Source organism: Ascaphus truei, chromosome 1 (assembly GCF_040206685.1).
Source record: "Ascaphus truei isolate aAscTru1 chromosome 1, aAscTru1.hap1, whole genome shotgun sequence".
In the NCBI taxonomy this organism is placed as follows: domain Eukaryota; kingdom Metazoa; phylum Chordata; class Amphibia; order Anura; family Ascaphidae; genus Ascaphus; species Ascaphus truei.
Genome location: NC_134483.1, coordinates 549527981 through 549552428, shown reverse-complemented (window position 1 = coordinate 549552428; position 24448 = coordinate 549527981). Strand labels below are relative to the sequence as shown.

Sequence of the window (24448 nt, the reverse complement as noted above, 5' to 3'; positions counted from 1 at the left end):
AATAAAAAAATTTAAGTTGAAAAAAAAAAAAAAAAAAAAATGTATGTCAAACAGTACGTGACTGTCATTTGTAACGTAACTGGGTCTCTCTCGAGTGCTTTAGCTTAACCCTATCACTTACCATATAGTCAAGGAGGTTACCCACTGACTGCACTGATTATATATATAGGTAGTCACATTGATTGAATCTATCATCACTACCCTTGCCACGGATCAATAAAGCACTAATTACATAGTTAATCACTATATATTTTGATCCATCCCTACGGGGACAAAACAGTATCTAAAAATGGTCCCGTTACGGCCCAGTCCTATATTTATAGGCAGCTATATAATAGCAACGGATCCTGAACATCTATCAGGGATCTCCATATGTTTTATCAACTTAACTTACCAAAGTTACGTTACGAATGACAGTCACGTACTGTTTGACATACACTTTATTTTAAACCCCCTTTTTTTATTTATTGGTACAAATAAAGTATTTTAACACATTCACTATACATTCAGTTGTGACAGAGTGCTTATATATTAGGTTTCCTTTTCTCTTTGATACATACTATATTGATGTGTTCACCTTTTTTAAGGAATAAATTATATTTTATTATATCTAAGCCTCGTTCAGTTCAACCCAGATATATGGTGTTCGTTATATCTTGTTATAAGCTACCGTGACAAGCTCTATAATTAACTGGTGGCAGTGGCGGGATTGAACTGAACCTGTATTACAGTTTATTACCCTGTAATATAGTGGGAACTCGAAGGGAATTGCAAGTTCCTGGGACTAAAGATATTGAACACACAGTAGTGCAACAGTTAACACAAGTTGTAACATCACCTCACTGCTGCGACTGAACCATGAGCAAGGCTGAAGGCTCATCCAACATGAGGACCCGAGCTCAGCTGAAGGACAAGTGCCGTGAATATGGACTGCCCTATGAGAACCAGGAGGTCGCAGAAATGGTTGACGCAATCGTGACTATGAAGCCCGGCTTGCAGAGCGTCAGGATATAGCTCAGCTTGCCCTACTACAGCCACCCGGAGATCAGGGAAGGAACCCAGTGCCGGGGCGGCGGAATCTCGTGGAGGGAACGAGTGCACCTCCCGGGAGCAGTGCAACAGGAGGGGTACTGGTTGTTCCGGCTACCAGTCCGTTCACCCCTGAAATGTTGGCACTGATTACTGCGTGGGGAGACCGTGGGACACCGGAGGAGTGGCTGCAGTTTATCACTATGGCAGTGAACAGACCCGCTTATTGCCCCCCTGTCCAACCCAACCAAGATGAACTCAAACTGGATCAGCACAGTCTCACCAAGTTTGTTGAAAGTACTGATCAGATAGACAGTTTTCTAAAGAACTTTGAAACACAGTGTCGGCGGTACAAAGTGCCTCCCCAGCATAGGGTTGCACGTTTGGACCCCTTACTGTCCGGCTTGGCTAAGCAGACGATGATGGCGCTTCCAGATGAGGACTCCTGATGAAACCAAGAACGGTGAAACGCGTAGAGTGACGTTGCCTCTACCCACCGGAACCTTCGGATACGGATGACGTCACTTCCGGTCGCCGAAACGCATCCGTGACCCGCACAGAAAGGAAGGAGGGAGACCTGAGAGTGAGGCCCCATCCGGTGGAAGCAAAAGAGCGCGAATTGCTGAGATCATTGCGATCTAAATGCTGTTTTTAACCTATCAATATGTGAGTAGATTGGATTTTGTCTACCTTTTTTATTAAATGCCCTACAGTCTACGCTATGTCCAGTGTCTTCCTACCCTAAGGTCATCTGGGAATCTGTTTGCTGTGGCATCACCTTGCACCAGAGACTGAAGTCAGTCCATAAAGATACCTTTATGTGCCTATACTCCACCTCACGTTTGTGAGTATCCTGTGTATACATTCTGTGCTAGCAACTTTCCACAACACTGTTTGCACAATATTGCACAAAAAGCACTTTTCTTTCTTATGTTCCCACATGGTATGCGCTTCCTGATGATCCATTCTCCATTTTCCTTGAGGATTGAGAAAGCAATCCTACACCAGGTTACAGCTGCAATCGACCATTGTGTTTGTATAAGTATCATTTTTATCACTATTGTATTGATTGTATCACTGTTATTATAAATGTATATGAGCGCCACTTTTGGTTAGGCAGTTTAGTTTCCTATTTTAGTTAATCAGCCCAGTTAGTCTACTGTAAGCTGTATATTTACCCCTTTGTGAACATTAGTGGTCAGATAGTCATGGGATGCCAATGGCTAGCTGACCCCTTGAACCACTAAAGGGTTAATATATCACAAAGTACAACAAAAGTTATTTGATAAGAACAATATATGAAGAACATTGATACAGGGAGTAATGTGATTTATATTACTAGAGTGAGGAGGAAATATTTATTTCCATGTATGAGACATCATTGTAAAATGATTAATTGCGTTGTTTCTTTGCCTTCCTCTGGGTGAATGTAACTATAACAATGTAGCTTTAATTATATTCAGTATGTTGCACAAGTAGAATTTTATAAAGGTTGAACTCAATAAACATATGTCTCTCATCCAAATATACTCTGACGCATTGCAATGTTACATTAATACATTTTCTCACCATAGATGTATCTTCAGTACATGAGTCGTCTGTGAGCAAGAAGCAATGTAAGAAATGTCCCAAACATCATAAATTACATGAGGGGTTAATGGAAATATGTTTTAAGGACTTCAACATTGCATAAGTCTGTATGAGAATTGGAACAAGTTTACCAGAAACTCGGCAGAGCATTCCTATACATCAACAGCCTTTTACTAAACTTACAGACACCACAAGACAAGGAGAGGGTTTAAAGAACAGAGACATGAAAACCTACAGTGGGACATACGGTAATGTTATACCGCAAATAATCCCAACATTGGAGAGACCCTATAGCTGCTCTGAATGTGGGAAAAGCTTCTGTAAGAAATCGCATCTTGTTAGACACCAAATAATCCACACAGGGGAGAGACCCTATAACTGCTCTGAATGTGGGAAAAGCTTCAATCAGAAATCAAGTCTTGTTACACACCAAAAAATCCACACAGGGGAGAGACCCTATAACTGCTCTGAATGTGGGAAAAGTTGCCATGATCAATCAAGTCTTTGTCGACACCAAAGAATCCACACAGGGGAGAGACCCTATAACTGCTCTGAATGTGGGAAAAGCTTCAGTAAGAAATCGCATCTTGTTACACATCAAAGAATCCACACAGAGGAGAGGCCCTATAACTGCTCTGAATGTGAGAAAAGCTTCAATCAGAAATCAAGTCTTGTTACACACCAAAGAATCCACACAGGGGAGAGGCCCTATAACTGCTCTGAATGTGGGAAAAGTTGCCATGATCAATCAAGTCTTTGTTCCCACCAAAGAATCCACACAGGTGAGAGACCATATAACTGCTCTGAATGTGGGAAAAGCTTCAGTCAGAAATCAGTTCTTGTTTCACACCAAAGAATCCACATAGGGGAGAGACCCTACAACTGCTCTGAATGTGGGAAAAGCTTCAGTGATATATCGTATCTTGTTAGACACCAAAGAATCCACACAGGGGAGAGACCCTATAACTGCTCTGAATGTGGGAAAAGCTTCAGTCAGAAATCAGTTCTTGTTAGACACCAAAAAATCCACACAGGGGAGAGACCCTATAACTGCTCTGAATATGGGAAATAAAGTGTCACGTGTGGATGGTAAGAGATACACTCACAATTGGATGGATAAATATGGGCCTGTATCCAAATTCCATGGATCTGGAACGATGTTTCTTTTGATTTTCTGGGACTGGTTTTCTCCTTAGCACTTGTCTTTTGTTGCAGGATTCACTCCATCTCAAATGGGATGGTTCTCAATTTCAAATTTACGCCATATAGGAACAGAGATATAGGAAGAATAATATAGTGTAACACAGTTTATTAAAACATGTAAAACCCTATAAACATATAGGTTATTCACTCACACTTTGTACGTAATAAGGCAGTTGGAGAGTTTTTAATCACGCGGAGTCTCTCACACTCAGCTCGTGCCCCGATCAGCCCGTGTCCGTTCTATACCCGGTTATAGCCGGGTTTAGAGATCCGCTGGTGGCTCCGACTCGCAGTTCCGTGTACCGGCGTCTGTTCTCCCTGACAGCCGAACACTTCCGCATCACGTGTCTTTCTCCCAGTATCGCGAGATCTCGCCTGCACAGTGATCCGCTTCCAGGCCGTTCGCGGTCTCGATCGGTGCTCTCTTTCCTCCTCGGTCTTCCTGCTGTGTTACCGACAGTCACCAATTACCCAACGTTTCACTGGTGAGGCTTCTTCAGGGGTTAATGCTGGCATATCTGTCCCTACCTTCTTTATAGGCACCTCCCTGTTCCTATTGGTTCCCATAAGCACATTACAATTGATTGAGAAACATCCTAACGTGTAATACTGTGCACTGACATGTAATTGGTGCTCCTAACAATAATCAGTATACATTCAGGAGAAGGATTTACTGTTATGTCATAACATAACCACCATCTGATTCCTCGTCCCATACATATACATCAATACAAACTCCGCTGGGTATATAATGTTACTTTGCAGCCATGTTAATAAAGGGCAGACACGTTGATACATATTTAACATAGTTTGTGAATTAAACCAACTTTATGCTATCTATGTAGTGATACTAAGAGTGGCAGCTTATTGGAAATTACACCCTTAAAAGAAAGGATGAATATATGCAATAGAGAATGTTACTACTCCCCATTAGGAATAAATATCACTTATATATGTATAGAAAGATATATCTAATTAGAGAGAAAGAATGATTATCTTAAATCACACATACTCTGAATTTAATACAGTAACGAACCTCAGAAAGATATATAGTCCCTCTATGTCTAATAAATAAAGACCTACTGTAGATAGGAATATCTTAAATCACACAACATGTCACTCATAATTTGAGTGTTATGGAGAGAATTTAAATCAACAAATATTGATCAACTACATTTGTTTAAAAAAGACTTCTTAAATAATCAGACACATATAGTCCCTCAAATAGTGTATATAGAGGGGAAAGAGAAATTCACTGAAATCTTAAGCACAGCTGCATCTCAGAATCCATCATTTGTACTTGGTACAGAAGAGAGGTCATAAATGGAAATTTAGCCCATCTGTGTCTAATAATTACAGACACAAATATCGATCAACTACATTTGTTGAAAAAGACATTGTTAGGGACAGTAGAGAAGGCCAGAATCTGCATTTGTGTCATACCCTCCATTTTGTCTGCAATTGCTAGCTAAAATATATGTTCTCATGTAGTCAGCTTTTTTACTGTATATCTGTAATAGGAGGCAAGTTTCCTAGGAAGCAGACTCACCCCACATAGCTGATAACGTAGGTAGTGAGAAAGGTATGTATTTCAGACAGTGCCTGTCCTGGGATATTTAAACCCTATATCACCCCACTAACATGTCTTGCCCCTAATTCATGCCTTTAATCACGACTCTAATCAATGTTTTCTTTTTTCTGTATAAATCTCTTTACGTTGTGCTAAATAAACTGAGACAAAGGATTTGAAACACTGCGTGTGTGTCGTTTCTTTCGTGTCCCAGGCCTGTAAATTCCACCAGATCGAGATTAACAGTGCCAGGGCGTGGTTCCAAAGCTTCCCGGGAAGTCAGCAGTGTGCGGTGCTGTGTGTGTATCCAGCTGTGAAGAAAATGGGGGTAATCAGCGCATTAATATAGGCAGTGTGCTCGGCTGGTTACCCCTATTTCGTATTGGGGATGAAGGGGTTAATTTTATATGCTGTTCCCATGTACCATTCTCCCCTCTATGCATTGTTGTCCCCTTTTTGCAGGCTTGTCCCTACCTGCAGTGCTGAATAACAGGGGCCGTTCCATTACGACTGCTAATTTAGGAATGGAGTGAGCCAGCACCCTGATTTTTGGTGTGCAGCCTCAGTGTAACCCCCCAAGCACACACATATTAAAAATATAACTTTGTCATAAGGGAAACATATATTTACGATGAAGTGCCTTTCTGTTACAGTTTTAAAATGTACCGACAGGATGCTATTTTTTCTACCTGCCTTTGTAATGTATTAAGGAACAAATGTTATGCATACATGAGCCCCCTGTTGGGGAGATGCCTATGGGTCTACTGGATGAAAGACCCCAGAGTCTTAAAGTGTCACTTAATCAGGATGTTTCTGTGTAGCAGATCCTGTTACTCATCCTAGATATTTCACACCTTGGGACCAAACTCCAGACATTGCGTCCCCAGAAATGAGTGGCCCCTTTTTACTTAGCAGTGCTACCAAGCTGCTTACTGAGCATGCTCAGAGTTACTTGGCCTGGCTGTAGGATTTGCCCATGTGACATGGAAGGTTCTGATAGGAGGAAGATAATTCCTTGCCAATGGGATGAGGCTAATGTAACACTCCACAGGTCCTTGTCCTTAAAAAGGCCTGTAACCCTCATTCCTGTGTTGTTTGCTGTTGTTGTTACCTGATTTCTTCAAGCGGATAAGATCTAAGTACAGCGGCTACGATTCCAGAACGCAAGGGGTTAAAAACATCGCAACAAGGAAACTTGCCCTGCTTCAGGATTTCGTTAGCCCTGGGGATTCCAGAAAGAACCTCAAAGAACCAGAAAAGACTTGGCACTTTCACAGAAGGATTGGACTGGCTAATTATTTGGCAATTTGCAAAAGGACTACATTTTAAAAGACAATCTTCTGGTGCTTTGCACCTTTCTGGACATTATCCCAGTAAGTGTAATTATTAAGTGTATTCTGCAGTTGTCGTGTATTTGCCTATCAAGGGAATAAATCTCAGTTTATTTTGCTCAACCTGTACTGCTCAATCAGGATCCACGAAATATAAATGAGTTATTAAGTGCGTCTCCCGTGACACCAGCCACAGAAGCTTCCGGCCCTTTTGCAATTGGCAGGGAAATTCTTTCAATCATCTTAAATAATCAGACACATATAGTCCCTCAAACAGTGTATATAGAGGGAAAGAGAGATTCACTGAAACCTTACATCGCACAGCTGCATCACAGAATCCATCATTTGTACTTAGTACAGAAGAGAGGTCATAAATGGAAATTTAGCCCATCTGTGTCTAATAATTACAGACACAGACTGGGTTATCTTAATTTGCACAATTCTTTACTTAAAATCTAATACACAGAGTAATACATATAGCAGTGGGAATATACTGAAATCCCAAATCGCACAATATAACACAGAATCCATGGAGATTCCGCTCGAAGCAATGAAGATAGATCAGGATCTATACGGGTTCCTCCTTGTGATTAAAACTTCCCCCATAGGCTTAGAGCTGTGACGAAGCTGTATCCATGACAACTATGTGTGCTTGTAAACAACTGCACATTGCATTGAGCCCGTTATGTAATTTCCGGTCATTGGAGCCGCGACTGATAGTAATTTTCACCGCAATCAAAAGGGCTATATCAAGGGGGACCCAGTATATCTTTTCTACTCTCTGACGAAGCGCCGTACAGGCGTGAAACGCGTAAGAGCTACCCTCCATTCCTGTCTGCACCATGGTGTTTGAATAAAGAAGTTTTTTACCCCATCGCTGTGATCCTGATTTATCTTCATTGCATGGCTGTGCTCTGCCACACTGCTTCGAGCGGAATCTCCATTGATATACTGTCATCACGTATGCACGCCCCAAGACAAGAAGAACACAGGCTTCTCTTATGTGAGTTACAATACCATTTATTGCATTGGGAGGTATTTACAAGGTGGTTGCAAGCGTATGTGACGTTGTCCTTATTGGGTGTGGTGTGGTGGAGCTAATCATTCTCCATTTACAACACCCCCAGGACTTAAGTTATATGTCAATACATTACGCTCACCTATACTGTATACCCTATACTCACTTCATTGGGATTTGCTTGTTTGATTTCCTTCTTCAATCAAGAAATCCTTTATTGAGGTTACTAAGACTGTTTTTCTATAGCCATTTGAGCACTATTGTTGGACTTTGTTCTACTAATCTACATAACACAGAATCCATAGCATAAATTTAATGCAAAGAGAAGTGTTAAATAGAGATATAACTCATCTATGTCTGAATGTTCAAGACACAGATATGGTTATCTATAATCACACCATTTATATCTTACAATCTATATAGAATAGTGCAGATACACAAAGTATGTTACATAGTATATAAACTCAATGTAGGAGAGAGATATTACATCAGTGGATAAATGGACAAGTGTTATCACATACACATAATACCTCTATATGGCAAAGGGGAACGGATGAAATTAAGGCACACAGACTAACACACAGTCGCACTGATAACATCCCAATTACATTAGAGATTTATTATGTCTCACCCAAAAATCGTAGAAAAATGATACACTTAGGGGCCTATGCAGAGAGGAACGGGCAAAAAAATCGCCATTGTGTACAATTAGCAAAATTGTGGCGTTTTTATGACAGCTTATGCAGAAAGGGAAAAATGGCTATAAAGTCTCCATGTGAAGTACTGGCGAGTGCTAATTTCGCCATTCCTGACGGATGTACTTGCATTTGGCTACAAATGTAATCCGTGTGGTTTGAAGTTGCGCTCGCGAGTCTCGCGAGACGTGATTTGAAGTGGGCGGGCAATTTGTACATAACACTGCAGATTCCTGTCAGAGCGCCTCACGGACGGCTTGTTCCTATTTACATACCAGAGAAACGGCGCGCTTGTCTGTGTGAAAGTTGTGGAAGCGCATACACACTTCAGATACAGTTACAATATTGGACTGTTTAGACTTTCAGCGTTTCAATAATCTACAGGCAAACACACTCAGCGATAGACGTGTAGTCAGACTAGTAGTTACCACACGAAATTGTACAAAGTATCAGTATGTCCGTTGCGCGCTCTAGTACTGTGAGGAGAAGTGGTGCACATGCAGTGAGAAAAGTCATTTCCACTGCTTCAGCACACACACATGTGCGTGTGCTAGGAAGTTCAACAGCGAGCTGTGCTGCTGCAGTTATTGGGGTGGCCGGACCTGTTAGGGTACATGAATCTGTTGAACAGAATGCAACATATTCAGCTTTTGACACTTGTAGTCCTTCTGTGTCAGCAAGTGTCACAGCTGTGTCGAGTGAGTCACCGTGTGTCAGTGATGATCATGCTGTTTTTGGGGCGAATGTTGCTGGCAGCCAGAGTTTGCGTGCAAATGCCACTGTGCGTGGCAATGTCTCTGGAAGTGTGCGTGGTAGTGTCTGTGGTAATGTGCGTGGAACTGAACGTGGTAGTGTCCGTGGTAGTGTGCGTGCTGGTGTCCGTGCTAATGTTCGTGGTAGTGACCGTGCTAGTGCGCGCGGTAGTGTCGGCGGTAATGTGCGTGGTACTGGACGTGGTACGGGACGTGGAACTGTGCGTGGTGGTGTCCGTGGCAATGTTCGGGGTTGTGACCGTGCTAGTGTTCTTGGTAGAGTGCGTGGTAGTATGAGTGGTACTGTGCGTGGTGTAGTGGCTGCTAGTGTGCCTGCTAGTGGACGTGGTGCTGTGCGTGGTCGTGTCAGGGCAGCAACGCGTAATCGTGGCAGTCGTAGAATCGCTGTGTGTGGTAGTGCAGGGCAAACAGCTTCTGCAAGTGTGAGTGTTCCGGAAAATGTGCATGCAGCCCCAATGTCAACACCTCATGCTACAGTGTATCCTGATGCAATAGAGGAATCGCACCATGATGAGCATGACATGAGCATGACGTCCATGGATGTCGAGGATGGAGATAGTACAGAGCAGCATGTACCACATAGAAATACACAGTCACTGTACGATGGCAGGAAACGAAACATAAAATTCAGTGACGAGGAAAATAGGGTACTAGTCACGTCAATAGTTGACAACTATGATCGCCTGTTTGGCCATCTAGTTGGTAAGTTGAACACGTGTAATACCTGCCACCTTCTACTGATTATGTCATGTACTGTGTTTCGCCCACACAGAGCTAAAGGCATGTTAAATGATGCCATGGCACAACAGTTGGAATGCTGTCCATCTACATTGTGTGTCTGCAATGATGCCATGGCGTGTGTCCAAATTGTGTGTAAATAAAGCAAACGTACGATGCAGTTTGTTTTGTCTTAGTTTCACAGCAATTTGTAACACATGACCATACGCTATAGTAGAAATACATATATTGGCTTTCGCATTTACGATTTCAGTTGGGAAAAAACTTTCCTTGTTATAAATATTAATTAGAACTGCGTTCCTGATGTTTATTTCCAGTCAAAACATCCGCAGCGGTCAAGAGGGAGTTGTGGAGAAACATCCGTGAAGCTGTATCAGGATGTGGTGTCCAAGGGCCTCATGCAGTAAGCGTTGATAAGGGAATTATCGCCATTTTATAGCCAAAATTGGGTTTGAGATTCAGTAAGCGCCGATAAGTGCTTGATTTCGCCAGGTTTCGGAGCCGATTATTTTGTTATGGCCAGTCGGCTGCCGATAAGCCTGTTTTCGCCACTGATCGCCACTTTTTTAAATCGGCTGGATTCAACAAAAAAAAACAGCTTATCGGGGCTGATCGGCACTACGAAATTGAGATGTTATGGCCAATTTCTCCCGCCAACTAAAGTTGGCAGTTTGGACGGGAGAACGATCGCTAAGGCTGCCGGAACGGCACTTAGAAAAAAAAAATCTTCTGTACATCAATGGAGTTAATGGAGCGGGGACGTATAACAGTATAGTACTGTTTACGTTTCATTGCTCACAATACAAACGTCATTTCCATTACAGTGTGGGGGCATTCCCTGCATTGTGTCACAGCTGACGTGTATTATTTGCATAACATTCTACTTTTACATGTTTTCAGCATTTGCGGGTCACATTACTCATCATGTGATGATGTGTCAAGGGAAAATACTATACTCAACTCTTAAAGGAGAACCTCACATCATATCACACATTTTACTGAACTGAGCGACAATTATTTACATGATGTTACACATGTCACACATCTAACACATACACCGTATATTCATGTTCTTTTACATTACACAATGCTTGTAATGTGTCACGCATCTTTAAACGTTCATGTACATCTAAATTCTCATGTTTACATCTACGTTTGGTCCTCCCTATTTTCATGACGTCACTTATTGGACGATCAATCACATTGCATGTTTACATTGTAACCGTTGCATTACAAGCACTTCAACCTAACTTATACACACATGTACAGTAATTCATCATTGGGACACCTTGTAAACTCATTCTATAGCAACTATCCTCCTTACAGAAATGCATGCATATGCACACGACTATTCATTGTTGTCAACATGTCACAATAACATGGCTAATTACACATGTTACACAAAACTTTTCCCACGTCAATCTCAGCTTTTTTGTCTAATTACATGACTGACTGTTGCGTTCAGAAGTTTTACATGCATTGCACATGCAACTATTTATTTGCAAGCAATGTTTGTACAAAGCTTCACGTCACATCATTGGCAAATATCATCATTCCCTGCAGAATACACACAACAAATACTTATAACAACAACTGCACACAGCTTGCCACAGAAGTACTTTATTATGTTAATGTAACACCTTGCATTTTACTATGTCACCTGACATCATCCCATACCTATTTAAAGGACGCCCATTACCTGCTCATTCACAGCTACTCATTTCAAAATGTTGAGATTGTTTAGGAGACGGAGGAACATTCTTTTCTATGACATGCTTGATGATCAAGAGAATCATATAGGGCAAGGGAGGGACACACCGAGGGACAGTGACAGGGACAGTCACGCGGATACGACAGGGACAGGGAGAGGGACAGGCCGAGGGACAGGTAGAGGGACAGGAGATCAGAGGAGAAGACAGAGGAGACAAGTTGTGCCTCGTCCGCGTCTGTACAGGGAGAGAACCCTGTTAGATGGGATGAGTGAGGAGGAGATTGTAAGTCGCTATCGTTTGAGTTCAGCAGCAATCTTATCTCTTTATCAGGAGATAAGGGGAGATTTAGATTTTTTCACAGCCAGAGGTCGTGCAGTCCCTGGGCTTGTTAAAATGCTGTGCTCATTACATTATCTTGCTTCCGCGTCATACCAGACAACTGTGGGCATAGTGGGCGGGGTCTCGCAATCTACATTCTCGCGGGCCTTGACCCAGTTTCTCTATGCACTCAATAGACGCGCTAGGAATTATATTCATTTTCCTACAGAGGCGACAGAGTGGCTGGAAGTCAGGACTGGCTTTTATAATATAGCAGGGATACCATGTGTGCTGGGTGCAATCGATTGCACACATGTTGCTTTGATTGCACCTAGTCAGAGTGAGCATGTGTACCGCAATCGTAAGCACTACCATTCACTCAATGTACAGGTGGTATGTGATGCGACGATGAGGATAATGCATGTGGTACCCAAATTCCCTGGTTCCAGTCACGATTCCTCTATCCTGAGGAACTCTTCAGTCTTCCATGCGTTCGAAGAGGGACATTTTGAACATGGTTGGCTGCTGGGTGAGTACACATTTACATGTTCTAACACAAAACACATTTTTATTTAGGAATGTTGGCATTGTACAATTTGATCACTAATGTCAGCTTATGTGTGCTCCATTCATTATAGGTGACTCAGGATACGGAATTAGGCCGTGGCTCTTGACTCCGGTGCTAAACCCTCAAACTGAAGCAGAGGAGAGGTACAATGCAGCCCATATATCTACAAGATCTGTTATAGAGAGGACATTTGGCCTACTCAAGACCAGATTTAGGTGTCTGGACAGAACTGGTGGGGCTCTTCTATACAAGCCTCAAAAAGTGTCTGATATTATCCTTGCCTGTTGCATTTTGCACAATGTTGCACTGAGGCACAATGTACAGTCAGACCTAGCTGAGCCTTTGGTAGACGAGCATCCCACCCATGTAGCTGCTGAAAATGAACAAACAGCCAGTGGTGGCCAGACACGCCAGAATCTCATCAATTCATTTTTTTCTTGTAAGTAAAAACATATATGTTCCAAGTTCTACTTTTATAGTTACATTATGTTATCTTAACAATAATGTTTTTTTATATACCCTTCTGGTAGGACACAGATGAATATGGGTTGCACACCTTTCTTCTCTCTGCTGTGTGCACAAAGGGATGTGGCACCGGTATGTTATTGTTGCACAGGTTATATAATCCCTCTTCAATTTTACTTTAGTTGTGTGTATGTGAATACAACTGGGGTAACAAAGCACTAATATTTTAGCATTGTGTTGTTCCTTATGCTAACACAATACACATATTATGCCCATACTCATTCATGCTTCTAGTGTGCTTACATACAATGTTATTGGTGCAGTGTAACATGTACATCCATATGATGTGTACACCAGGCTGATTTACATTTTGAATGTCATTAAATATACATGGTGTTGCACATTTAACACCAAATACACACTTTGCTGTGTTGTTTACGGTACTGAAGATGGCATGTCAATGTTTGCAATTTATATATTGTTCCTTTGCATTATAGGTATATCTCCAGTATGACTGATCATGGTATGTATATTTGCTGACATCTCTCATAAGATGTGCCTACATCAATCTTCCTATAATTATTTGAAGTCAAAACCCAACATATTGGTTTAAACACAAATGTAACATATATGTACTTTCTGTATCATGTATATGCATTTAGCTACTCTTGAGCTTTCATGTGCATTGTATTAGAAAATGATTACTCCCATTTCATCACATTTTATGTATGTTTCCTTATAAATTCCATTAATGTAATATAGAGGTGTTTGGCGACAAGGGGATAACTGTACTTATTTGTTTACTTACGGGAGCTCATTCATCACGGATGAAATTGACTGATCATAACACTCCATGCATGAATGCCTGTAATCACAACAATGCGTACTACATCTTATATTTAGCAATGTAGGTGTTTTTTAATGCTAGGAATTAATAGTCAACATTAATTTAAATTAGTGACATGTGTATGTATAAGTCACACGTGTGTGGATGTGTCCTACATGTACCAAGTGTAAAACTGTTAACAGAAAACACAATTTTGTCGCAAATGTTACTGTCATTTAGCATTTCTAATTTACCAATATGACAATGTTGGTAATATTTTAGGAATATAAATCACGTCACTTCATCATTATCATGATGATAATTATCAAGTATTCTCACAATTGTAACGTCAATCACGTGCACATTAGCATAGACACACTTTTTAACACAACTGTTTGTGTCTGTATCAATTTGTGTAGGATCCATGTATAACACCGACAAATGATAACACCAGCTTTATTATGGTAGCTTATATCATCATATTGACTATACTATGTATTTTTAGAACGTTTAATAAACACAGTAAACTATAGTTAGTTAGGTTAATGAAATATACACAGAAACGTACTTCATTACATGATGTTGATGTCATATTCAGAACATCATGCATTGTAGGGGACCACAACATCTGGCCAATAACATTATTTGCTACAGTCCCAAACCATTTTATCAACATACCCATGTAACAAGAGATTTTAAACAATAAATGGCTAGTTGGTTGTAAGTGTCCTTTACATTGGGAGAAGGAGTGGCTCAGTGAGTAAAGACACACACTGGCACTGAGAGTTTGAAGCAGGGGAGTCTGGTTCAATTCCCGGTGTCGGCTCCTTGTGACCTTGGGCAAGTCACTTTATCTCCCTGTGCCTCAGGCGGCAAAAAATAAATTGTAAGTTCCACTGGCCAGGGACCTCAGCCTGAAAAATGTGTCTGTAAAGCGCTGTGTACAACTAGCAGCGCTATACATGAACATGCTCATATTATAATTATTATTATTCTTATTATTATTGTTACATAGTTTCGACAGTCATACGTTCCATTACACAATAGAATACACAAATGTGTTAGCAGAGTGGGAATGGTTGTTATATATAAAACACACCATGCCATAAAATGATAGTAGTCATTAAAGAACACTGAATAAAAATTCATGAGGCACTATTTTGCAACATCATTATGTTAATTAAGTGCTTATGCAATATAGGCATAAGGGTATCACATTTTTAATTGTTTGTTAATAAGCGCTGCAAGCAATATAAAATTAGTTCCATATGTAGTATAGTAGTCGGTGGCTCCTCCTCACAATCATCTCATATAAAGGTAGACTCTTCTGAAATCATACATTGATCCGATTGTATCTTCCCTGACATCTCTGAAATACAGCAAACACATGATGGTCAAATATGGCACCTTACTATATATGTATCCGTGACAACGCGTTACACAGCTCTATATGATTGTGTACATACACACGTCACTCACTTATATGTTAGAACTACAAGTGTACATCAGTATGTAATGTTTCTTTAAATTTGTAGCAGGGATAACTATGTATATGAAGTGAACGTTGCCTGTATACTGAAAACTGTGCGCGCACAGCTTAGTGTGCGCACGCACTTCACGCTTGGCTGCACTAACTGTTAGCGCATGCGCAAAACAAAGCGTACGTTGTGCGTTCAATACATCTTGAAAATACCATTAAACATAAAATCTTTATTTCAAATACAATGAATACGAAACTACATTCGTTCTAAACGAGTACATCTGTATTCTTTTTAAACAGACGTGTTTGGACAGAAAGGACGGCCGATAACACAATGCGCAAATGCAATACGTGTGACGTCATGTTAAACCAGCGTGAAACGCACGCTAACACTCCTCCCACTCAATTAACATTCGGCTAACGCCCAGTTGACGCCTACAAACACTGAGCCGCACACATGACACACTGCAGTTACCGTTACTATAACAAAACATGACAGCCAATAGGCTTTGAGGCGCGCACGTCGCTTGGGGGCGGGACTTACATCCGTAATCCTTTTTAAGGACGCCTTGGGCCATGACAAGGGTCCCACGTCATACGTGGTGGACCCGGTTTTAAATGTTGTAGATGTTGCATGATAACAAAACAGGTATGTGTTAGAGTTATGGTAAAATGTTGCTAATATGTTTAAAGTGATAGGAAAGTACGTATATTTATTCCGTCAGCAATGTGTACTACTCTTTCAGGTTCTACTATATTGTATTCGGAAACAATTTCTTTGTGATCGCTACATGTTATGCAGTCTGCAATGTTACGCTGTATCCACGCATTGAAATGGAAAATGGTGGTTACAAAAAAAAAAAACATTTAAACGCAGAGTCAACTCATAACGGTTGTTATATTTACCATTCTTCTAGAATTAACTCTTCGTCTGGCTGCAACTGGTCGCTCCAGAAATGCAAGGCTTTTCATCCACGCTTGACCCACCCGCTGAATCCAGTATGACACACATCTCCTCCATGAAGCGCTCATAGGAATCGCCACTGCTTTCTTCAAACAATTGGTCGGGAGGTAGGTTCATTTCTTCGGGTACCCATTCCAATGCATTTTCAGCTGAAAGGCTTGGTACATAATCATAGTAGTTTTGTTGTTGTACAATGTGGGTTTCAGGAATGGAGGGTGCAGATATTGCAGCAGGTATCGATTCACACGGAACAGTAGTAGCGGATCCATTGCTATTGGCATTAGGAATAAATATGCCTTTAACCACAATATATGTGCCCTCTTTCACGGTGAAATGTTTTTCTTTGGCAATCTTCCAGAAACCATAGTTGTCTTCTAGCTTATCCTGCACACGTTCAAAAAAGTCATTAGTTGATAAAGTGAATCTTATTGAGGAATTAAAATTGCGCGCATGCCCACGGTCTTGGTAATAAGGATATTTTGCTCGAATCAAATCATAGATTTGGCGTGTGCTCGCTTGGTGTCCGCAAGTTCTCAAAATAGCTTCTGATACCATGTATTTATACCCTAAATTCGGATTCATATTTTTCACTAATTCATCAGCCATTGCAGATTAGCACAAAAGATGTGTGCAGGTATCTGTTCTTTGCTCATCAAAATGAAACTGCTCAATGGCTAACAAATTGCTGTGTTTCCTTTTCAAGGTCAACAAAACTATAAACTGTAACTCCTTATTTCAAACGCCAATTGGATGTGTCGTTTTAATTGCTTGAACATTTGTGGTTTGTGATAGCCGCATGTGGGACAAACATGTATCCTTTTTTTATCTCGTTTCTGAAAACATTCCTACACTTTTAATTCAGTAACATTGAGTTTTCTTGACAAATAACAAAGAGCACTGTGTGAAAATAGTGCTTAGACAGCCATATCAGTAAATACACACACCTGCAAAATGAAATGTTTTTTTCCCGCATACATTTCTGTGTGTATTTGAAAGTCTGGTTAACTCCCTGTCTGCATGAGTTTAAATACGTGTGTATCTATATATATATATAAATATATATCTCTCATAAATATATATATATATATATATATATATATAAAGTGTATATTGTGTGTGTGTGTGTGTGTGTGTGTGTGTGTGTGTGTGTATATATATATATATATATATATATATATAATTTTTTTGTATTTTTTTTTTTTTATATTGCAGGAGTACACACAACATATTGATGGCAGTAAGTAGGCCTTGTATGAAACCTATTTAAATGGTGATAAACATGAGTGAATTAAGTAATAAACATTTGTTTGCGCCCAATAATGTTAGAGGCTCACACTTAGTATAGTTCTGAAACATTAGGCCTGTATTATTAAAATACTGTGTTTTCACAAGGAAGCATGAAGTGTATGTTTTTTGTAAATACATCTATACCAGTTTAGATAGTACTATATATACATACACACACACACACTGTGTGTGTGTGTGTGTGTGTGTGTGTGTGTGTGTGTGTGTGTGTGTGTGTGTGTGTGTGTGTGTGTGTGTGTGTGTGTGTGTGTGTGTGTGTGTGTGTGTGTGTGTGTGTGTGTGTGTGTGCATATATCCATACATACTACATATATATTAGTATAAATTCAGAGATGTTCTTGAAACAAGAACACATAAATGATTAAAGGACAACATTACAATGGCCAGCAAAGGTAAGTAATATTTAACACAAAATCCTGCTGTACACGTACAAGAAAGATGTTTGCAGTTAAATAGGTGCTTTTATAATTGCATGTGAATAATATGCACATGCAATGATTACATCAAGTAACACACCCAAATGCAATGTTTTGCTGCAAAGTCAATGGCAGCTTCTCTAAACTTAGCAACTGGCTCCTGGTGGACCATTACTGAACAGACGATTAATACATAAATATTTATAACACTATTCATTAATTACGAGTGTTAACATTTCCAAAACTTCACGTGTACAAGAACGTACTTGAAAGTTTGGAAACAACACAGTCTTCAGCATACATACAATATTAATTAGATAATCTGAAGTCAACAAAACAAGGCCAAAGACATATTTTGTGAATTATAACATTTATTTTTTTTGTTCCTTTTGAGAGCGAGTAACAGGCCTGCTTGTTGTCTCTTGAATTTTCCTTTTTCGTTTGCCACCAACTTTAGCCACAACAGAGCCACTTTGAGTGGCCTCTGGCACTTCACGGGCAGGGCTTGTGGCCAGTGACTCACCTACAGGGCTTTTGGGCAGTGATTCACCTACAGGGCTTTTGGGCAGTGATTCACCTACAGGGCTTTTGGGCAGTGATTCACCTACAGGGCTTTTGGGCAGTGATTCACCTACAGGGCTTTTGGGCAGTGACTCACCTACAGGGCTTTTGGGCAGTGACTCACCTACAGGGCTTTTGGGTAGTGACTGTTCACGGACAGGGCTTGTGGCCAGTGACTCACCGACAGGGCTTGTGCCCACTGACACATGTGAGCAAGTTGGTAGACACTGCACAAGTGATGGTTGGTCTGTTTCATGTGTGTCTTTTGTTGTTTTTGACCAAAAACTGGTCAGTAGTAACTGCTTGTGTTTTGTTTTTGTGGCCTCCTTTGTAGGTGTCAGCTGCTGATTTTGTACAGATGGCAGCGGTAGGATGTCGTCAGGAACCTGCACAGCAATGTCTGCTACTTGACCGGTAACATTCGGGCCTGGTGAATGAAGATCAGAAGCATGTGGTGAAAACTGACCAGCATGAACAGATCCTGCCTGTGAGGTGTTCAAGTTGAATTGTGGTACATTAGTCATTCTCAAGTAATTAGCTTGTGTTTGCTGAACAACTAATGCTTCGAATGAGGTGTTGATTTTTTGCAACTGTTTAGGCACTTCAATGAAGACTCTGTGGAGATGTGCCAATTGTGAAACTGTTTCTTCCTGCAGTGCAATCATCCTTTCCAGCACTGTCATCAGGTCAGAATGGCGACGATTTTCTGCTTCCACAATTTTTCCCTCAGAAGCTACAATTGCATCGTATGTGGTATTTGCTGGACGATTTGGCGGTAAAACAGTTTCAATTGGAACCTCTTCATGGTCACTTGCTTGTATTTGTGTGTCTATGGCGGCATCATCATAATCCTCATCATCATGTTCTACAAATAAATGTACACATTATTAAATGGCATGTTAATCTCTGCTGTGTTTCTATGTAATTCTACTGTGTCATAAGTAACAACTAACATGTTTCCATACGTTTTATAACCTCACATTAAAAACTACCTTGACTTAAGAATAATGTTTGGACTCAGTATGAAATATGAGTGAATGAAAACTTGCTGTAAACTCACAACTCCTACATGATAGTTAACATCACTAACACAATACATGTTGCCTTACACTTCATTTTCACATACACTAAGTAATCCTATTTAAAGAACATGTGCAAAACAAATAATGAACATGACAACATAACATATAGAAGAGCACATATTATATGGCCACCAACTGATACACTCACCTTCTAGGTGTGTTGAGCTGGCTGACCCAGGTGAAGACACTTGTTCCGTCTCAGGTGACACATGTCCTTCAGGGGCAACTATATATAACAATAACATAAGTTTTACATTTACATGTGTAAATATTGAACAAACAGTTATTGTATGTTCTGTATTTATGAGTACCTAACAGCATCATTTCCTTAACCCAAAATGTGTGTGTGAAAGTGAACATAAATAGTTGTAATAACAATGTACATGCCTGTGTACTTAGAACTTTTGAGTTCCCTAACATAAAACATACTATGTTTCTGCAGTAATGCGTGAGGATAAATAGATTAAATTTGAACATAAAAATCATATGTTGTGTAGTGATATCAGTATCATAATGTACATAACTATCATGAGATGACCATTCACAATGGTTATCATGAAGGTGGTCATATTGCAAAAAGTGTTGTTTTTGGTAGAGGATATGTGTGGTACATTAATAGAAGATGTGGCACACCTGAATGTGGCTGTGACTCAACAAGACAACACATGCAGTGTGTGATAATGTGTCGTTGATAGTAGTTCAACTATAGATATGAGTGAACTAATGTGTGACGTACGCTTTGATAAGTAATGAGTTGTTGGGGCATTTAGTAGCTAAAGTGAAGCTTTCAAATGAGTGTGATTAACTTCAGTTGTGCTAGTCAGGTTGTAAGAACGGTATTCCCTTCCCCAAAAAGCCTAATCAGCCACACCTTTCAATTACTTGAAACAGGTGAAAATGGTGTGAACTAAGTTGACCCTAAAATGAGCCTGTAATTAGTGTGTGTGCTGAACCCCACCCCCTCTGTTGAAGTGTATGCTGTGATGAGATATTAATTGCAGCTGCTTTAACACAATGGTAGATGAGCTAAATAGTCGTGTGCAGTTTTTAAGTTATGAAAACAATGACATAACATATGATACGTGTGCCTCATTATGCTGTCTGTATATGAGTTAAAGCAAAAATGGACCTTTTCATAAACAACTATAGATGTGTTAGTGCAAGTGATGTTTGTAGGCCGTTGCATGCAATATATTTGATGCATGCTTACAATAGGCAGTAATGTCATGTTTGTCGGAGTAAAATAAATAAAATACACAATAATATTATACATATTTATGTTCTGTACCTGTAGCTAGTAATAATTTCTCATTAGCATGTGTTACACATGTGTACTACCCTGTTGTTCCCCATCTTCGCCCACCATCAATTGCTTCCACTGCAGCAATGCATTTTGGGAATTCACATGTAAATGAGCACGCAATGGCACGTGCTGTATTAGTTACTGCTTTTAGTAGGACTACAACATATATGTCTATTTTGATATATATATATATACAGAATCAGACATATACATATATAGATGCAGGTATGCTTATATTGTGAAGACAGTATAAAAAGCAGTGTAAATATGCAAAATAACTGTAAGCAACGACACGCCTAGTACAGTAATATTTCTCACCTGGTGGAAATTGTGAGGGATAAATTCCAATATCCCGGTCACCAGGTAAGCCTTCCACGACGACGGGAAGTAATTTTGCCCGAAGCAGCTCCTCCAATGGAGTTAATATGAGACGTTGTGGTGTCGGCCCACCTCCAGTGCCAGTAGCATGCACGCGTTGCTGTTGTATTTTCTTTTTCAATTTGGACCTAATATCATCAAATCTCTTGTGACAATTCCGCTTGTCCCTCACATGATTCCCACATGCATTGACACCAATGACTATTGTGTCCCACATTTCTTTTCTGCTTGCTGAACTTGTCCGCCCTTGAAAAACATATAAAATATATGAGGTAAATTAATAATAATAGAAGCACCAGTTTCCTACACTGCTAGCTGTTCCAAGAGATAGCAAACATGCTATTTTAGGTGTAATATGTGAAGCACATGAGCATTCACTACTAAACCTATACATGTAAGCAAGGTTGCATTCATATTGTATGCAGTTATGGCAAATTGACCGCCTGTGTTTAGTTGTCCTTGTAAGGCATGATAAAAAGCTGTGTTTCCAGACTAATTAACATAGAAAGATATTCTGAACCCATATTTGCATATGAACAAAACTCAGATGACCTAGGAACACATGTATTTGAATAATAAATGTAAAGGTACACTTACCTAGTAAATGTCCATATATACTGTCATAGTGCTCCAGAATGCCAGTGACAAGAGCTGTATTTTCCTGGTCATTGAAGCGAGGATTACGTGGCTTCTCCACACGTTTCTTCCGAGCAGGTTTAGGGTCAGAGCTTGGCTGGTGCTGACTGGACTCTCCTTCTTCCAATGGAAGAGCCTCCAAAAGCTGCCCACCAGCAAGCACGCCACCACCATCCACCCCATCAGCAACTGCGCCACCAGCAGCACTCACAGCACCAGCACTCCCACTCCTAGCACCAGCACTCCCACTCCTAGCACCAGCACTCCCACTCCCAGCACTCCCACTCCCAGCAACAGCACTCCCACTCCCAGCACTCCCACTCCCAGCAACAGCACTCCCACTCCCAGCAACAGCACTCCCACTCCCACTCCCAGCAACACCACTCCCACTCCCAGCAACACCACTCGGTGCACAAGCAACATCACTCCCCTGAACAGTACGTTCACTCCGACGCATACTCGCACGAGTAGCACTCCCACTCCCACCAGCATCACTCTTCCCACGCTTTGCGGGCATACTTCCAGCACTCACAAAAAACAGACAAGAAATGTACAGCCAATCACACGAAACACTTCCACATATAAAACAAGACAAAGATGTAAACAAAACAACAATGGACAAAGCTCACCCAATACACAAGTCTCTCAGTCAATATGCAAATCTTCAATCAGCCAGCTCTGTGCGTCTCTCTCTCTCTCACTCCCAACAACACAGAGAATGATTAGCAGTACACGTTGCCTTTAAATATGGCGCGCTATCCAATACATGCTTGTTTCGCCTGATTCAACAAGATTTGTGATTGGCAACCTAACAGCACCCCGCCACGCACGCCGATACACCTGTGTGTGATCGGCTAAACATCGTGAGAGTGGGCGGATTTGTTTTCGGGTTGATTTTGAATGTATTCGGCACTTACTGCATACGGAGAGGAAAAATCGCCAATAACATGACTAATCGGTAAGATTGCCGATTTCACATAATCGACGCTTACTGCATGAGGCCCCAAGTGCGCTCGCATGACAATTGCAGGAAGCGTTTCGACGATATAAAAAGAAAATTAAAATTGAAATTGCAGTCCATTAAAACGCATGCCGCCAGAACAGGCGGAGGGCCGCCTGCCTTGCATCTGAAGCTCACAGCACTTGAGGAGCAGCTTAGTGAGAAATTGCCAGCAATACAAGTTGAGGGATTGGAAGGAGATTTTGATATAGGTGTGTTCGATGAAGAATTTCATGAAGGTGAATAATTATCCCAAATTTTCTATCATCACAAATATATTATACCGATCAAAATAAGTGTCGTTTTACTAGACCAAACTATACAATAAGCAGCAAGAGGCAGTAATGTGTCAATGTAATGTTAAGTGTGTTTGTTTGGTTATCAGTCTGAAACTGATGCAGTTACAGCAACATTGACAGTACTGTTAACAAAACAATGTGGCACAGTGTATGGTGACAGAAACAAAACTATATTAAAACACTAGTGCTTGCCAGCAATGATACATGTAACGTTTCCTAACACGTTTGACTGCCAAAATGGCATGAAACGTGGCTACTTTTCACACATGACACATTACTCATTATGCAACGTAACAGCAAAGAGAGTAGTGCTTAGTTAACGACTTGTTATGCATTTATACATTGCAGAGGTCTGTGTGTCTCCATCTGCTGTGTCTGAACATTTCCTAAATGACACTCCACAAGACTGCATGCAAACACAAGGCACGTCCCCGGAACATTCAGTTGATGATTTAGAAGGTACATTGTGTTATCATATGTTTTCTTTCACACAGTACTAAACAGTTGTTTCCATTTGTTTTGCCTTGCAACTATTTTATCTTGCACTTCTTCCAATTACAGTCCATAACCGAAATAACGATACAGCATTGCATGTGTATATTACTTTGTAGTGCGTGGTTTGTGTCAAACCATGTAACGTTATATACACTCGCACTAATAACAAAGCTGTGCATGTCACACGCAGTGTGTCTTCGATGCAAAGTGGGAATTCTGTGGCACATGGGGTTAAACTCTGTCTCTTTCTACAACGTACAAATGTTAGTATCTGCATTAGTATGACTGTGTTTGAAATTGTTCCTGCTAAATGAAAATCTCAATAAGTACCTACCACAGCACTATGGTTGGACAATGTAACAGAAAAGTGTTGTGAGACTTGTGAAATAACGGGAAAAGTAGTTAAATTTTGGGTGCTCAGATGGTGCAGAGTGAGATGTTGAAAATAATGAACACACAATATACTTAAAACTACCTTATTGAACGACACACACAAGGCCGTGACATAAGGTTACATGAGGTAATGCTGTCACAAAAAAATTCAAACACATGTTTAACATGAACTGGAATGCAACAGAAATGACAACTAACTATGAAAGGTGATATGTGTGAAGGCAATGCTGTGTTCAAAATCAAATTGACTTTGACAGGATAATACACGGATTTAGCACTTTTCTTGGCCATTGCTACATT

The 24448-nt window shown here is 40.5% G+C and overlaps 2 protein-coding genes across 3 annotated transcripts in view; one reads left to right on the top strand and one right to left on the bottom strand.

The window, feature by feature from the left end:
• LOC142468309 (uncharacterized) overlaps positions 1–3806 on the top strand; it is a 52585-nt gene extending 48779 nt beyond the window's left edge. The window contains exons 3-4 of the mRNA XM_075574733.1: positions 134–136; positions 2903–3806. Of these exons, the coding sequence (XP_075430848.1) occupies positions 134–136; positions 2903–3691 (792 nt within the window). The 3' untranslated portion in view covers positions 3692–3806. The remainder of the gene's footprint in view (positions 1–133; positions 137–2902) is intronic.
• Positions 1–24448, bottom strand: part of LOC142468238 (uncharacterized) — a 407600-nt gene that overhangs the window by 121939 nt on the left and 261213 nt on the right. The gene's annotated exons all lie outside the window — the stretch shown is intronic.